Genomic DNA, 17,663 nt, shown 5'->3' with positions numbered 1-17,663 from the left:
AAAGTAGAAGGTTTGACCACATTACTCCCATTCCGACATCTCTTCATTGGCTACCGGTTTCTGCCAGATTGGATTTTAAAGTTTTATTGTTGGTTTATAAAATTGTTCATGGACTGGCACCTTCCTACCTGGCGGACTTGGTTAAGCCCTACGTACCTGCGCGGCCCCTGCATTCGCAGGGCTTGTGTGTGTTCCGAGGGTGAACAAGAAGTCTGTGGGGTATAGAGCCTTCTCCTACCGTGGTCCGACTCTTTGGAACAATCTACCTGCTGTTATTCGGCAGTCTGACACGGTGGAGACTTTTAAATCAAGACTGAAGACCCACTTTTTAGACTGTCTTATTAATTTGTGTTTGTAATTTCTTTTTATTCTACTGTGTTTTATCTTTTTGTGCTTTTCTTGCTTTTAATTTTGATTTTAGATTCATTTGTGTTGTGAATTGTGTGAAGCGCCTTGGGGCGACTGTCGTGAGTTGGCACTATATAAATTAATAAAAAATTGACTTAATGCACTTGCCTCCCAAACTGAAGGTTTCTGGTTCAACCACCCATGCCCCATGTACATTTGGAGCTGTGTCAGGAAGGGCATCTGGCATAAAATAAAAACTGCCCCAAATCAACACATGGTCCATACTGTATCCACTGTGGTGAACCTGAACAAAAAAAAAAGACGCGTGGCGTACGCTTTGAGCCTTGGCACAGGTATGCTCTCTTATTGCTCTTCTACTTTTAAGCCATTTTCTACAAAAGCCCAACATTTTTCCTGAGGCAAAGACTGTTCAGAATTATTTTCAAAAAGAAAAAAACATTTATTTAAAAAGGTACACTGACAAGGCAAAAAAAACCAAACAAAAAAAAAAAACACGGAGTCGAGGGATCAGAGCTCCAATAAAATAAGTATATTTTCCACATTTCTGCCATGAATGGTGAATCCACACGGGGGTTATCAGCTGGAAGAAGATGCTCACAGTCACATGAAGGGGTTCCCAGACATTTACACCACTCTGTGAATACAGTGTGCACTTTAGTCCAGACAGAAGTGCTGTCCCAGTACGTCGCCACCTCCTTTAAGTAAGTGTGTGGCCGTTTCAAACTCCAGTGGGACACTCTTTGTCTGGCTCGGCTTCAGGTCTCTCTCCATCAACTGTGGAGACAAATGTAGAATTATTCAAATGACAAAAAGCGGGAGGTTTTTAAAGCTAGCTGTACACTGCATGATGATGCACGCCATGCAGCGACTGTTGAAAAACGCACAGCGAATATAGCATGTACAAAGGTACTGCAACAGCAAGGAATGTCTAGGTGAGATGAGACCGCATTGCAGCTGATCGAGCACATTCCAAACTTTTGAGATGCAACTGGTAACATATTTCCTGTTTTGCATCATAAGGCGCAACGTCTGGTGTTACCTCCAAGTTATTATGGTAAATGGACTGTATTCATGTCGAACTTTTCCATCTGAGTCAGACACTTTCAGCAAAACATCAAATCTAGGTTTGCATATCACTGTGCAGCGTATAGTGCATTTACAAGGTAACGACTCTTCAAACATTTCCCATCCTGAAACCTCAACCGACCACAAAGATACTTCCCTGCAGGAAACACTCAATGCATTCTGTTATTTAGAAGCGCTGCTCAAGCTTCATGTCACCTCAAAAGCCGTTATCTCCAGCAGCTCACTGATCTCATCTTCTTTTCGCGAGAGAGACGTGTTGATTTGCACAGCTGCTTTGGACACATCTGGATGGTAATGCTTCTGCAGTGTCTGACAGAAAATAACTTTCACTGCAGGACGGCTCAGCAGACATGATGTTCTTTTATTGCACTTGCAAAAGGAACATAAAAACAGCACTGTGGCTGATTAATTGTCTCCAAACAACAAATACCTTAATTTCCCACAAGCTGCTTTCCATAGCATGGGATCGAGCAGGATCCTCTTCATCCATTAGAAATGGGTCCTCCAATGGTTCTGTCATTACAAACAAACATCCCCATCTATCCTAAAAACGCTTCATTTCATTGCATTATTCTTAAGGATTCTACACCAATCCAAGGTTGAACTCTTGGGCCTAATTAACACTCACCTTCTTCCATGCTGGGCCTGTGAATGAGGACCCTGCAGGACGGGTGTCGTCGGATCAGGTTGCAGATGAAGGGCAATATGAAAAGGAGGGCTGTAGGTGGCGCAGTGAGAGCCAAACGAGCCAGACGTTTGGTAAACGCCGCCACCAGGTACACAGGTAAGTGACTAGAAACAAATAAAACACATTACCAATAACTGGCTGCTTTAAGCGTTTTCAATATCTGTAATCACGAATACCACACAATGTCATGTGACCACATATGATTAGCACCCCTCCCCATTTCCTGTATTTGAGAGGCTCATCCCCCTGGTGGCTACAGTTATGATGACCAAAAAAACCCAAGTTGAAAACTTAAGAGTTCCGAAATGTCGGAGCTGACTTTATGAAGTCGGTAAACAGTACAGATGCACACAGTATCATATCTGAGCTTTGTTGTCTTTAAAATAAACATAAATAAGTTAATACAGCTGCTTGCTGTGGGTAAGCAAGATGGAAAATATGTATTTTTTTTATTTGTAATCTGGACTCACTGACAATATTGGTTATTGCAGATGTCCTCACAAAAACTACAATGCTGCCAACTTCAATATACAAAGAGTGCGAAAATATCAGACAAAAGTCAAAATCACTTCTTAAAAGCAATTAACCGCCATTTGTTATATTACTGTTACAACAGCCATGATTGTAGTTCTTATTATATGAAGTCAGATAAACAGGAACCCGAATGTCTGAGCAAAAAAAAAAAATCCAACCTAACCACACCGGTTTTTTTTCAGCATTGGACTTCATAATTTACAACTTTACGATAAGTCATGACCGTTGCATTGGAACAGAAACATGCCTAACATCAAACATCTCCAAGGTCTTCCTGAGGTGACTTCTCTACCAAGTTCCACCTTGGCACAAAATTTTGTCAAGCTCACACACATACACAAATGCTGAAGAAGTTCACCTGGAGGTGAGGAAGATGTTGGCCAAGTGGAAAAAACGTGCTCTGTACTTCACGTGGAAAACAGAAGGCTCCAACAGACTGTACAGTTTCTTGTAGAAATCAGGGTACTCTCTGCAAAAACAAATGTACATGAGTCAAAAACACCATTTAATCACAGTGCTTTACAAATACAACTGGAAACTCTACCAGGAACCTACAGTATTTTCGCCAGTCACAACTCTCACTGCCCTCAAGTACAGCTGCTAAACGTATCTAACAAAGGTCAAACTTTGAATCGTCTGCCCTTCTGAAATGATACATTTACATTCTCACACAAGCTTTAGCAATAAACAATCTTGTTAAAATGCAAGCATGAAAACATGATATATTCAAAGAACTTATAATCACGGAAAATATGAAAACATGCTTTTCTGATGTTTCTCATAACCCCATAATGATAGAAAAAATATTTTCCTCACACATACATAGCGTAGCAGTGATATGACCCTGGTGTTTTCGCTGTGTATTTTTACCCACATGGGTCAAAATCCTAAATTGTTTCCAGAAAAGCCAACCTGTGATCACTTTATTTTTTTAATAAGTAAAATTATAATAGTACCATGAAATAATAGATATGATAGCAAAAAAAAAAAAAAAAAATCCTTTTATTGACTTCAATAATTAAAAAAAAAATTCTAAGTGCCACCTTTAAAAATAAAACACTAATAAATGTGACTGTTCCACACAACATCTAACAACTGCCAATCATTTTGCACAAACTACTCACAGGTTGTGTTGATGCATGAGGATAAACAGTCCATTGAGTGCCAGCAGGCTAATTGCGCCGCCTAATCAACAGGAATGTAACAAAATGTTAGTGACATAACAGCCCCTCCAGGAACTACAAATAAACTACATACAAAACATATCAGGGTGGGGCAACCAAAACTTACCAACTTCATAGGCAGCAGTCAAGAAGTCAATCATGAGTGTGGGTTTGTTCATGTGTGGTAAAATTGAATCATGTAGGATCACCAGCAGCTTTTTATACATGTTGCTCGGTAACTGCAACAGAGAGGAGACATTCATCGGAAGCGTATTCCCAAAAGCGTCAAACTGTTCCTCATACACGTGCAGCGAAGAATACTGAGGAAGGGGGCGTGGCTCAGCACCGTCAGTGCAGCTATATCAGGTGGTGCACAGCTGTGGCACAGTGCCGGCCGTTTGTGTCTGAGGATTTTCAGATCAGATTTTTTTTTTTCAGAGGCGGCGGCTGAAAATGACTGTCAGAGCTGGATGATATGGAAACATAAACTCTCCTGGTTCACATGGTCTCTAATGCCTTCTTAACATGAGGGAATGAACTCTCTGGTAAACAACTATGATTTTGTTATTATAAAGACATCCCTGATTGGCCCCCCCCCTATTCATCATGGTTTACCACTGGGGATGGGAATCACAAGTTGAGAACCAGTTCCAAATTTGTCAATCTATCAGAATCATATCCTTCAGATGTGATCAATTTCTCTCATCGATGCAAAGCGATGACATGAGATTGTGACCGACGCTGGACACCTGCATGCCCCCCACACAGTAAACTCATCAAGAACCAAGAAGAGAAATGACAAGGAATCCAACCCAAATGGAGAATCAACAATGACAAAATCTAATCAACTCCCATCCCCAGCTGCCACAGCGAACCTGATGAGAACTGTGCACGTAAATCTCCTGCGTTGCACCACAAACACACAAACCGTGGCGTCAGTCAAGGCGGAAGTGAGCATGCTTCAGGTGGAAGCTGCATCCAGCAGGGCACCAGCAAACGTTCTCTCACGTGATCTCCAACGTCCCTGATTACTCAGCTTCTGGCGGGGAGGTGGCAGCTTGTGTGACATGTCCCAACATGGAGAGTACCAGTGTTCAAGCAAACTTTAGTACATCCCTGTCAGTCAACCAGTCCGTACTTACCTTGTACTTCAGAAAACTGAGCCACATCTTCTCAAAAACCCGCCTGTGCTCCTGTAATGAAGCAGAACATCAATAACGTCCTTGTTAGCTGTGAGCAAATGTGATAACCTTGTAAAAAAAAAAATTATAAAATACTTACTTTAAGTTTAGTAGCTTTCCAGTCCTCATGCTTAGCTGCAAAATAAATAAATAAATAAGTGATTCACCAAAACAAAAACAAAACAACAGACTGACGGGGAGGTTAATTACAGTAAGAGCAGGTCTGACCTTCTTGTTTCACCATGAAGTTGGTGAGTTCTGACTCCTTGTCTGGCATGTAGATGTTGGACATGAGGGTGAAAACATTATTCTGGTAGACAGGCAACACAGCCTGAGACAGACAGGGAAATGAACCAGAATTAACACAAATATATAATAACTATCACAGAACTTCAAAAAATAATAATTAATTAATGATAATATAAAAAAAACAACTGTAGCAGATGAACCACACATCTCCTACCCCTTTGTTTTTGTCCATAACCCGGCACACACAGTCACGGACTGAGCTCATCACATAATAGCGCATGTCCTCCATCTCCAGAAACTCCTGAAACCTGGAGATCAGCAGAGAACTGTCCGTACGTCTGGACAGTAGTCTGTCCACTAGGGACTGACAATCAAAGAAAAGTTATCAAAGTGTTTGTGCCACTGTGTGACTAAAGATGCTGCATGTGTCAAATGGATGCAGAATTCTACCTGGATGAGCTCCCATGGAAAGCTGTAGTGCTCGCTCCACTCCAAGTCCTCCAGAGGATGTTTTCCTTCCTCTGCAGCAAACTTCACCAGGCAGCAGAGGGCGCTCTCCTGCACTCAATCATCAAGGTTTTTTAATACCAATTTTTATTTACTACCTATGGTACCCCAGAACACTATTATTATTCATTATTCTTAAAAGCAATGGTCACCTAAATATAAAATGTGCTCTCAAAAACCCTTTTGTATTCAGAGCATCATCTCTCTTTGTAAAATGACCGTGACGCATCACAAAGGTGACCCACCCGGACTCCGTGTTCTTCATGGCTGAAGTTCTCCAATAACATCTCCACACAACTATTGTATCGGTGTCGCATGAATATGCGATACTTCTCCTCAGCACTGTATCCTCCTGGACACACAAAGACGAGGAAAGAAATGTTTTTCAGCCAGGATTAGCACTAAAGCAAAAAAGCCGATGTTACAAGCTGAATGTGCATGGTCAGCTCTGCGTAAATCTTGCACGACTAAGTATGAAGTCCCACTTATGCTAATGGCTAGAAGGGACAAAGCATTATTCCCATTAGAAAGATCTTATTGCTCTGATGGTCACATATGGGACAAGATACAGATATTTGCCACAGCGTTATACGTAGATTCAGCCGTATCTGTGGAGCATGCACACCTGAGAACTGCTCACTTAACACTCTGCACCCCTAGGCATTGCACCTAAGCAACTTGTGGAGTATTTATTGTGCATGCGCCAAACAATGCAACAATGGTTTATTAGGAGTTACCCCTCACTCACACTGCCTCTGGTGTTACCATTGCGGGGTACAGCTGTGGGACCCGCAGAGAATCCAAGTCATTAAAAAGATACAAACCTCTATCAGTGGCCACGGAGCTCTGCGGCTGCGGTTACCAAAACTGTGGCGCTGCAGATTTTTCCGAAAGAAGTCTATCCTTGTGGGCTGCCAGAGCGCTCCGCATCAAAACAGCGAGCGTACTCTCTGGACCTGTTGCCGGACTTGGCCGCAGCTCCGCACAGCAGACGGGGGTGGGGGATGTGAATGGCCCGCTGCAGCGCTCAACGAGCCCACAGACTCAGTAAGCGCATCAGAGGCAGTGAGAGCGAGGCCTGAAGATGCAAAATGTTAACTCTTGAAATCAACTTTAGACCTTTAACTTCCCGACTCAATGAAATCTTGTGTATAATTTAATAGTTTGATCTACAGCACTTGATTTTTGTTGCTGTGCTACCTAGTGGCTTTGTGCATGCAGAACACTAGCGTGCAGTAAAGATAGCATTCCAAAAAATTAAAGAAATATATATGCCTATAAGCTGAATACTAGGGGGTGCTGTTTTGTCAATAAAGAAAATTTTAAAAAAGACTGACAACATAACTCCCAAACATTCAAAAATAGGTATGCTGACAACTCCAACAGTATATTACCACGAATTATACTTTGGAGTTATTTCTAAACCGTCTGAGAAACACTTTTAAGGTAGAACAGGATCTTAATATAAAATGTGAAATTTTACTAATACACTCACAGACCACTAGGGGGTGCTCAAGGACAAAAAGGTTACCTTAATCCTAAAACTCGTCTGCAGTCATTATTTGCGTTTATCATTTACACGACTACCTCTTTATTCTAATAATTACTTATGTCGTCGTACCGCTCAAAGCTTCTTCCTCTGCAGGCAGTTTCCCCACGAACAGCTCCTTCTTCTCCAACAAAGTGCAGAACAATTTACTGCACGTATTAACGGCACTGGAGACATCCTTTTCTTTCTCCGACTGATAATGGAGACGAAAAACAAACAAAATATGCAGGACACAGTTTTCCTTTAAACAAAAAGACTGAACTTCTGCAGGTTTTAGCAACATTTTAAGCTAATTGGCGACAAGCGCCCAAAGTTGCACGTTTGTGACATCTTTTGTACCTGTAGCAACTCGAGAATGTCGAAAACGTCGTTAGCATGTTTTCTACTGCTGAGAATCCGCTCGACTTTACAGTTTAGGTCGACTTCAGCTCTTTTAACTCCGTCTTGTGCCGTTTGTTTCGAACTCACGTTGCGCTTCTTGGTCGGCGCCATGTTTCTGATGCTGCATTCAGGGGCATCCGAAGAATACGCCTTCAAACGCTACACAGTACTACTACTACCACAACTAATAATACTTAGTTTATTGATGTCAAAAAGAAGCAGCTGATCGTGTGTGCATTCAGCTTAACATAAGTTGTATTAACGTTATGTATTTGGCAATGCACAGGTTTCACGTAATAGTTGCCATCCAGCATTATTGCACAGCTGTTTATTGATGTAAAACAATTACAAAAGAATGAAAAATAAACCACATCGATCAAACATATCCATGTGCCACTAACCCAACGCACTCAAAGAACTCGCCACCTAGCGGCCGGAGGACAATAACGCTACAAAACCAATTTGAACCTACAATTTATGAATGATTGATTTTACATTGACCAATCATCAGTCTAATTTTCCCAGTGAATTCCAGCATTAATACGGAAGGACTTGTGGCTCCTGCTCTGTGAAATGCTTCCATGAATGAGAAGTTGAGTAGGGCTTGTAGAGAACAGCGGCTTTTGTTGGCGAGTAAGTTTACCAACATTTGAAATGGAGCGTCTGGGTTTGGGATCATTCTGGTTTCAAGCTATCAGTGACATCCTGGACTAAGTCACTGGAAATGATTACACAGGCACCTGAGAACATATTACACAATAATATGATGGCATTATCTGACAACAGGTTAATATTTTTTATAGGAATTCCTAGCCATTCATGTCGACTTGGAGAATTTGAATAGGATGTGATTTATCTTTTAAAGTTAATTAAAACAAGTACAACTTTAAAAAGTCAAATTATATTTAGTTCCTTAATAGTCACAGACATATGCCAAAATAAAGTAAGAAAAAAAAAAATCCTGACTTGACAGACTATGTCACTGTGAAGTGGGGATAGCCTGATTTACAATCTGCATTTGAACACACCATGAAATGCATGGTCCAGAACCATTTTTAGCACGATTCCAACTATATTATTGTTTTATAGAAGTTACTTTCAAATATAAAAGCTGGTCAAGAAGATTCTTATTCCAGGTGCAACATATGTTCACTGCTCCTTAATTTCCAACAATTAAAATTATTTTATCATTACCAAATGCAGTATCCTCACCAAAACAAATTTACAAAAATATTCCACATTTTCTTAGAAAAAAGGCTTTAGTTGGTTTATAATCCTGCCAAAAACAAACAATATGTCCTCTTATTATCAGCTGTAGAATAAAAACAGACTGAGTGAGGAGTGGTCTTTTCCTTCTTTATTATCTTGTTCCTTCACAGATATAAAAGTTTTGTTTAAAGAAAAATTATTGGAAACAACAGGCATAAAAAAAAACACTGTTCTCAATAAAAGTAAAAGTTTTCTGTGAGGAAAATGTCTTTTAGAAGCAGGGGGACTTAATCTGAAACATTTGCCAAGTCTTCATATTCCTGAAAAGACAACAACAAAAAAATTACTATGTGGCACAAACGTCAGTGTGTGTCTGCACTACAAATACACACAAACCTGTTTCTGGTCCTTGTTTTCTTCCGTTTCCGTCACCGTGGCTTCAAATTTGTGGTTGTGTAATGTGGACATCCAGCTGACCATGGAGCCTTCCTCGCGCTCCGTCTCTACGATGGTGGGGAGGATATGAGCGTCCTTGAAGGCCTTGACTGCCTCCTCCTGGCCGTCCCACTCCAGGCACTCATGCAGCCCATCGCCTCCAAAGCGCTTGTTGTACCTGTCGAAGTGAACCCGCTCTAGGACCAGTCCCAGTCCGGGTGCTTTGGGTATGTCCACCTTCTCCAGCCCCCAGCTCCGGTTGATCACCTCCTCAGGCGCATAGCCCTTTACCACTGCGATCACCAGGCCAATCATCTTACGAATCTGGTGCATCATGAAGCTCTGCCCTCGCACGGTGATCACTACGAACTCGCCGCTGTCGCGCACAAATGGCTCACCGCAGGACATCTCAATGATGTAGCGGCGGGCACTGGGGTCAGACGGAGCTTTCTGGGAGGTGAAATTGTGGAAGTTGTGGGTGCCTTCATAGAGGGCAAACAAATGATTAATCCTCTCACGCATCTCTGCGTCCAGGTGGAAGGCTGAAAAATTATTGCTATCGTAGTCTTTTGGACAAAAAGCCACTGTCGGAAGCATGTAGGAGTATGTGCGACCGTCACAGTTGTTTTTGGAATTGAAGCCCTGTGTCACCCGTTTAAGACCTGTACCAGCAAAAACAGAAATGTATTTTTCATTAAACATTTTCATTTAAATGAGATTTGGATAAACACTGCAGTTGCACAGGAAAAAAGGCTCATGTATGCTGTGAAGTGCAGTGAGTGAAGTTGGTCTCTCATCCTCAAATTTTGATACCAGATTGTCTATGGTTTGATGAAAGGAGAAGAAAAAGAAAGATGCACAAGAAGAAGAAGAAAAAAAAGGAGTCTGAATCCGTTGAGTAGTTTTGTTGAGGTACAAGATTAAACCATCCATTGTTTTGGAGTTACAATCTAGCAGGATGGACTAACCCACCCACCCATCTACATTTTTGCCATACAAGCCAAAATACCAGTACAGAGCAGTACAATTAAAAAGACAGACTCAGATATTATGATGTCTTTTGAGGAGTTGAGGTTTAAGTGTGGCCTCAACAGGAAACACTTTTTCAAGTACCTTCAGCTCAGAAGTTTTGTTAGAGCAAATCAAAATAATTTGCTTACTAGACCCCCACATTCATCCCTGGAGGAAATGATAAAGAACAGTTTAAGAAAGGGTATTATTTTGTAAGTCTACAGGTTGCTGACACTTATTCATCAGAAAATGCACAGTATAAGTTGAATGCATGGAAAGAAGATTTGCATCAAGAAGTTTCAGATGAGGATTGGAAAGCAGCCTATGTCTATAAATACACATCTTAAACTTATACAGTACAAATGGGTAATGCGGACATATGTGACACTGATAGATTTAAACAGATACAATAAAAATATACCAGATGTATGCACAAAATGTATGGAATTCAGAGGAACTTTATTTCACTGCATTTGGCAATGCAGAAAGATTAAAATTTTAAAAATCTTACTGGACCTTAAACTTTTTTTGTTGGGCCTATACCCAGAGAAACATAACTATAGTAGGAATGAGCGTGCATTTATAGACCTCAGCTTGCTTTATGCTAAGAAATGTGTTGCAGTATTGTGGATAACGATTCATAGACCTAGTACTACTCAATGGATAAGACAGATGTAAGCAAGCCTTCCATTAGAGAGAATAACTTACATATTAAAGGCTAAACGGCATGTATTTGAGGACATATGGAGCCCTTTCATTAACTACATTAAGAACTTGCATTTAACAGATGAAGTAATGGATGACTAGTCTTTTTGGATAATGCAGTTCCCAATCTTGTGGGATTTATATTGTTTTTTTCTATATATGTGTTTTAATTTGCATGAATTACAAACAAATCTTGGTTATATATAGATTACCATCTTCGTTAACAGGAGGAGCGTTCTTGTTTTGAGTGTTTTGAGCGTTATGTTTTGTTCTGTTTTTTATTTCCTGTCTCTAAATAAATGCAGCAACTTACAGTATGAAAGTTTAATGAAGCTATACAAATGTAAAGGCTGTATGTAAAAGTGGTAAAAGTTGAAAATAAAATAAAAATATTGTGGAAAAAAAAGAAAAAAATGTTTTTCCACTCAGTGACTTTTATCCCAACATGCTTAGGTTGTTTGTGTAAATATGAAAACACATTTAGAATCAAAGTCTCACCAAGTACTCTGATCTGTGATGGGAGATGCTCGTTGATTTTTGCAACGACATCGTCGAGCAACCGCAGCTTTAGAGACACCACCTGGCCAGCTGCAGACACACCCTAAACAAACACTTAAAACATTAAAAAAAGTTTCTGCCCTCCATACAATGAAACTGTGTGTGTGTATGTGTGTCTGGGGTGGGGTGGAGATGCATGGGAGGACTCGGCACTGAACACAGCCAGACAACTGTATTTGACCCCACTCTGGTGCAAAACGGCACCAAACTCAGTTTCATCTTTTTACAGCAAAAATAATGCATTTGGTGGTACAAGCACCAAATTTGGCATGGTGATTCTCATGATATTACTTAGCATATCTGGTCCATGGGTCACTTGAAAATTCAAGATGGTGGCCCTTTTCCAAGATGGCCACCAAAACAACCTAAGCGAAAATCAATTTTTGCATAGAAATGCTCCTATTTGATCGAGTAAAATGATATTGATGTCAGAATCCATTTAGTTATATTACATTTCATTTGCTATTTATGGTATTTAGTATGTCTTAATTAGCTTATGTGCAAAATTAAAGTGAGGTTTATTATTTAGCATTAATGGGTTCAAAGTGTTAAGTCTTGAATATACTGTCTTGTAATTTCTAATATATGTAGTCAGCAAATGGTCAAATGGCAATTTGTACCACTAAGTGTCATATTGTTGCAACATGAAAAATTAAATCAAGCATTCCGGCAAACCTACAATTTGACAGTAAGATCCCACAAATCAAATAATTAAACATTTTTATGACGAGAAAAAAAAAAGATTTTGAAGTCGATTTGGCAGCCATCGTGAAATTAGGCGCCATCTTGGATTTCCATGATGCTATGATAGGAGCATTTCAGCAGCACCTTCGGGAGGTTATTCAGGTGGCCTTCTTGGAAAATGGCTTCTATCTTGGATTTTCAAGTGGACAATCTACCAGATTTGTTCAATACTATCACGCCAAATTTGGTGCTTGTACCAGCATTTGCAAGATTTTGCTGTAAAAATGATATTATCTGATCTATTACTAAATAGGGGTGGGGAATAGAACACAAAATCATACCTTATCTGTTCTTGCGCATCTTTGGAAAGACATCTTCTTCATGTCTTCACCGTGGTCCTCGGGAATGCAACCACATTTTATAAGTGCAGTGACCAGCTCGTCTTCAATAGTCTTGAACTGAGGTTTTCCAACATTTCTCTGGAACACAGACAACATTTAAAGAGTTAAATGTTAGGAGACCTCAGCAGAAGTGCTGGCTGCAAACTCAGAGGAAAGACCAGCTACACACCTGCATGCCATAGTAACCCTTCCCGGAATACGCCATGAGAAGAACGACTTTCTTTTTGGGATATTTCTTTTCCTCGCTGATGTTTTCCAGCTCTGCTTTTAGTCTTTTTGTGGCGTGCAGCGTCTCAGCGGAGTCTTGAGTTTCCTCATTGGCTCTTTTCAGCAGCTTGGCTGCTTCCTCATCCACAGAGCCGTCACTCATTGTGAAAAAAGATTTACTAAAACTGCCTGTTTAAAAATAAAAAACATGACAATTATGCAAACAACTGCACATAATGTCCTCATATTCTGTGCAAACACCCCTGTGTTTTACACACACATACATGCACGTTTAAGGGACTGTGACTAGTGGCACATTACTTGCACAAAACTGAACGACTGCTTGAAATCAGAGTTACCAAATCATGATTTTCCTTGCGCAACAATCAGTAATTCCAGTTGCTTGGAAATGTTCACCCACCCCTGATGCCTCCGCAGAAATGCGGCTGAAAAAGTGATGATCTGCATTAATATGTCCAATTACTTATGGGCTCCGAAAATGTGTTACTGTTCACATACTTCCAGACTTGCCTGGAAATGTTGTGTGTACAACCCCTGGCAAAAATTATGGAATCACCGGCCTCGGAGGATGTTCATTCAGTTGTTTAATTTTGTAGAAAAAAAGCAGATCACAGACATGACACAAAACTAAAGTCATTTCAAATGGCAACTTTCTGGCTTTAAGAAACACTATAAGAAATCAAGAAAAAAAGATTGTGGCAGTCAGTAACGGTTACTTTTTTAGACCAAGCAGAGGAAAAAAATATGGACTCACTCAATTCTGAGGAATAAATTATGGAATCACCCTGTAAATTTTCATCCCCAAAACTAACACCTGCATCAAATCACATCTGCTTGTTAGTCTGCATCTAAAAAGGAGTGATCACACCTTGGAGAGCTGTTGCACCAAGTGGACTGACATGAATCATGGCTCCAACACGAGAGATGTCAGTTGAAACAAAGGAGAGGATTATCAAACTCTTAAAAGAGAGTAAATCATCACGCAATGTTGCAAAAGATGTTGGTTGTTCACAGTCAGCTGTGTCTAAACTCTGGACCAAATACAAACAACATGGGAAGGTTGTTAAAGGCTAACATACTGGTAGACCAAGGAAGACATCAAAGCGTCAAGACAGAAAACTTAAAGCAATATGTCTCAAAAATCGAAAATGCACAACAAAACAAATGAGGAACGAATGGGAGGAAACTGGAGTCAATGTCTGTGACCGAACTGTAAGAAACTGCCTAAAGGAAATGGGATTTACATACAGAAAAGCTAAACGAAAGCCATCATTAACACCTAAACAGAAAAAAACAAGGTTACAATGGGCTAAAGAAAAGCAATCGTGGACTGTGGATGACTGGATGAAAGTCATATTCAGTGATGAATCTCGAATCTGCATTGGGCAAGGTGATGATGCTGGAACTTTTGTTTGGTGCCGTTCCAATGAGATTTATAAAGATGACTGCCTGAAGACAACATGTAAATTTCCACAGTCATTGATGATATGGGGCTGCATGTCAGGTAAAGGCACTGGGGAGATGGCTGTCATTACATCATCAATAAATGCACAAGTTTACGTTGATATTTTGGACACTTTTCTGATGTTTAAGGATGATGAAATCATTTTTCAAGAAGATAATGCATCTTGCCATAGAGCCAAAACTGTGAAAACATTCCTTGCAAAAAGACACATAGGGTCAATTTCATGACATAGGGTTAATGTCAACGAGCAGATGTGATTTGATGCAGGTGTTAGTTTTGGGGATGGAAATTTACAGGGTGATTCCATAATTTATTCCTCAGAATTGAGTGAGTCCATATTTTTTTCCTCTGCTTGGTCTAAAAAAGTAACCGTTACTGACTGTCACAATCTTTTTTTCTTGATTTCTTATAGTGTTTCTTAAAGCCAGAAAGTTGCCATTTGAAATGACTTTAGTTTTGTGTCATGTCTGTGATCTGCTTTTTTTCTACAAAATTAAACAACAGAATGAACATCCTCCGAGGCCGGTGATTCCATAATTTTTGCCAGGGGTTGTAGTATGCAAATTGGAAATACTTTAAACTGGACTTGAACCTCATCATAATTCCACTATGGTGCAAGACGTCTGAAAGCTGCAGCCCAGAAGCAGAAGTATTGCTTCAAAATATTGTAATTTCAGAAAAAATAATCCCCAACCCTTGGCCATTTAAGATAAAGTAATATGCATGGTTGCTATGTAGCTGAGACTGATTCCAGAAGTGTGCAGAAAGACCACTTCCAGCAATTCTCAAGGTCCGTAATCCAGGCATTTAACCTCTAGGGGCATGTTTTGCGACCTCGAGACTTAGGCACGGCAGTCTCATTTGAGGGTGAGCGCTAATGGGGTAAAATATGATGCATATGATGTAATTTCTCTACTTCCAGGGAAAAAACATGGCATTTTCTCTGAGTTTTTGGGCAAATTGCATACAAACAAAGTGAAAATGCAAAGAAAAAGTGATGATGCGGTGGGAAAATGGACATGTGTTGCGGTTTGTTTATGACGCGGAGTTCAAACATGTTGAGGCAGTTTTGCAGGTGAGAAAACAGAGCTACTCTGGTTAGCTGTGTAGGCTAACACTTACTGACACGACGTCTCCCATTTGCCTCATCTTCCCTTCTCCACTAGGTACAGAAAAAAAAAAGACACTTTTCATGACTGCTTCGGTGACTGCAGTCAAAAATAAAACAGTACACCATTTTTCCATGTGAAGTTATGCTGTGTATATACTATTGTGCAACAGGGCCAGCTGTCCCCATAAGTGGTCAAATCCCACGATATCACGCAGGGTTCAAATGAGACTGCGGTGCCCTATTCCAGTAAATTCTGGAGTTCATCAGTTCATGATATACTGCCTGGAACATGTAGATGGGGGGAAAAAAGACAATTGAGGGACTAAAGGGATGTGGGGAGTGACGATTCTCAGAAATCTGGAAACACTATAAACTTCAATCTTTTTGTTTTTAAAGTTTAAACAGTTGCCCAGTTCTGGATTTGCTTTTTGAAAGTCCCGCTAAACAGAGCCATAATGCAACTGAATGTCCTTTATTGGGTATTGTTGTATTGGGTATTTGGATGTTATCTAGCTGAAAAAGTCTGGATGGGGTAGCCCTTCCACTTAAAGTGTGACGCTACATTATGTGTGGTGAAAATATTTGCCAGAAATGGATCACTTTGCCCGGTTCTGGATCACGACACTCTGTGTCACTTTGGGGGCATTCCTGGCATCTGGCTGGAGCCCTTCTAATGCAGAATGATACACGCTGTGCCCGCGAATGTGTTTTGAACACAAAATCATATAAATTATACTTATTAAACGAGAATTTACTTAGTTTCGAAAGGCACCGTTATACGTTTTTACGAGCAAAAAATGAAGTGTTTACTCAAATTGGGCGGCATTCCTTAATAAATGAAGATAAACTAAAATCTGTGGTAATAAACATTCTTGGATTTTGACATCTCCTCCTAAGCTTTTGACCAGAACTCAATGAAGTGGGTCAGGATAGCACAAGATGCCCCTTGCTATCATTTCGCACCTTATATTGTTAGAGATGGAGAGCAAAGGAGGGTTTTAAATGTGTGGAGGTGATTTCTCCTGAATTACAAAGTAAAAGCCCCCACATTCATGCCCATTCGTGACGTTGAGCTGACCCCCAAAGTACGCATGGCTCACAAGGCTGCTTCAGTGATCCACAACTAGCAGATTTTCCTGTCAGAGATAAATGCGTGCAGCAATTAAACAGCAAGACATAACACACTGACATTTTCTACCCAAGTAAGTAAGTATTTTCCCACTCTAGAACCAATGACACTGAATGGCTAACTCACCTTTGCTACTTAACAGAGATCGTTTCTTTCAAACTTGCAGGAATGAGTGAGTCAGAAAACGCGCGCACACCACGGAGACCAGACGTTTTGATTCCTCTGCTGATCACAAGGATGGCTGATCCGGTCGAGCTTGTGGTCGTTTGTAGACAAAACATCAGTCTTTCCACTGGCACCAAGTATTATCTTATTCGCGCTGATTACGAGAAACGGCGGCCCAAATACTACAGCAGTGATCCGGAACTGGGCAAGTGACTGTACTGAAAAAAATACACTTGACCCCTTTAATAACACATTATCTAACGTACCACTACCACTAACTACCACTAATCACGTCACATCAGCAGATCTATGAAGACAACTGCTGCCAAAATTAAGAAATCAAAGACTACAGAACATTCAGACTGATTAACATTAAATCTTTGCCTTTTGTTACCTGTTGTTGTTAAAAACAGCCTATGGTGATGAATGAAAACATTCAACAACGGTCGGATTTTTAACATTTCAATTAAAAATAATCATCAAAAAATTTATCCAAACGACAGACAGCACTGGGCATTCAGTTTAGAAAAAAAAATAATAAATAAAGAACACGATGTTAAACCCGTTAAACGTGCAAAATAAACTCCGACAAATATCTGCCCAAGCTAAGCTAAGAGATGCTATTATTCCACACATGCCCAACGTCAACTTTCACCCCTCCAAGCAAGTCTCGCGTGGTTTGTCTTCTTCTTCTTTATGGCAGGCTGCAGGGCTTGCAGCACTATGCTGCCTCTAACAGGTCACCGCTAGAATTTAAATTGGCCTCAAACTATATAACTGTGTGTGTGTGTGTGTGTGTGTGTGTGTGTGTGTGTGTGTGCGTGTGTGTGTGCGTGTGCGCGTGTGCGCGTGCGT

At 40.4% G+C, this 17,663-nt stretch overlaps 2 protein-coding genes across 4 annotated transcripts; both read right to left on the bottom strand.

Annotated features, from left to right (window-relative positions):
- Positions 1-884: 884 nt before the first annotated feature.
- LOC117529602 (nucleolar complex protein 4 homolog) lies at positions 885-7,851 on the bottom strand. The gene is made up of 15 exons (XM_034192433.1): positions 7,666-7,851; positions 7,399-7,519; positions 6,023-6,129; positions 5,721-5,828; positions 5,485-5,634; positions 5,250-5,352; positions 5,122-5,156; positions 4,983-5,033; positions 3,968-4,079; positions 3,802-3,862; positions 3,036-3,146; positions 2,084-2,247; positions 1,886-1,968; positions 1,651-1,764; positions 885-1,143 (listed from the first exon to the last, which is right to left on the bottom strand). The coding sequence occupies exons 1-15, from the start codon at positions 7,816-7,818 to the stop codon at positions 1,024-1,026; spliced, it is 1,593 nt and encodes a 530-aa protein (XP_034048324.1). The 5' UTR covers positions 7,819-7,851; the 3' UTR covers positions 885-1,023.
- A 1,229-nt stretch (positions 7,852-9,080) lies between these two features.
- Positions 9,081-17,453, bottom strand: LOC117529604 (tRNA pseudouridine synthase A-like). Of its 3 annotated transcripts, none has more exons than XM_034192434.1 (6): positions 17,203-17,453; positions 12,880-13,106; positions 12,651-12,788; positions 11,566-11,668; positions 9,313-10,013; positions 9,081-9,236 (listed from the first exon to the last, which is right to left on the bottom strand). In XM_034192434.1, the coding sequence occupies exons 1-6, from the start codon at positions 17,267-17,269 to the stop codon at positions 9,204-9,206; spliced, it is 1,269 nt and encodes a 422-aa protein (XP_034048325.1). In that variant the 5' UTR covers positions 17,270-17,453; the 3' UTR covers positions 9,081-9,203. The 3 variants fall into 3 exon arrangements, with proteins under 3 accessions (XP_034048325.1, XP_034048327.1, XP_034048326.1); XM_034192436.1 differs by lacking the exon at positions 17,203-17,453 and adding an exon at positions 16,770-16,913 and having other exon boundaries at positions 9,082-9,236; XM_034192435.1 differs by lacking the exon at positions 17,203-17,453 and having other exon boundaries at positions 9,082-9,236; positions 12,880-13,458.
- Positions 17,454-17,663: the final 210 nt, after the last annotated feature.

The sequence above is a fragment of the Thalassophryne amazonica genome, chromosome 17 (assembly GCF_902500255.1).
Source record: "Thalassophryne amazonica chromosome 17, fThaAma1.1, whole genome shotgun sequence".
NCBI classification, from domain to species: Eukaryota; Metazoa; Chordata; class Actinopteri; order Batrachoidiformes; family Batrachoididae; genus Thalassophryne; species Thalassophryne amazonica.
This window is presented reverse-complemented; position numbering and strand designations above follow the sequence as displayed.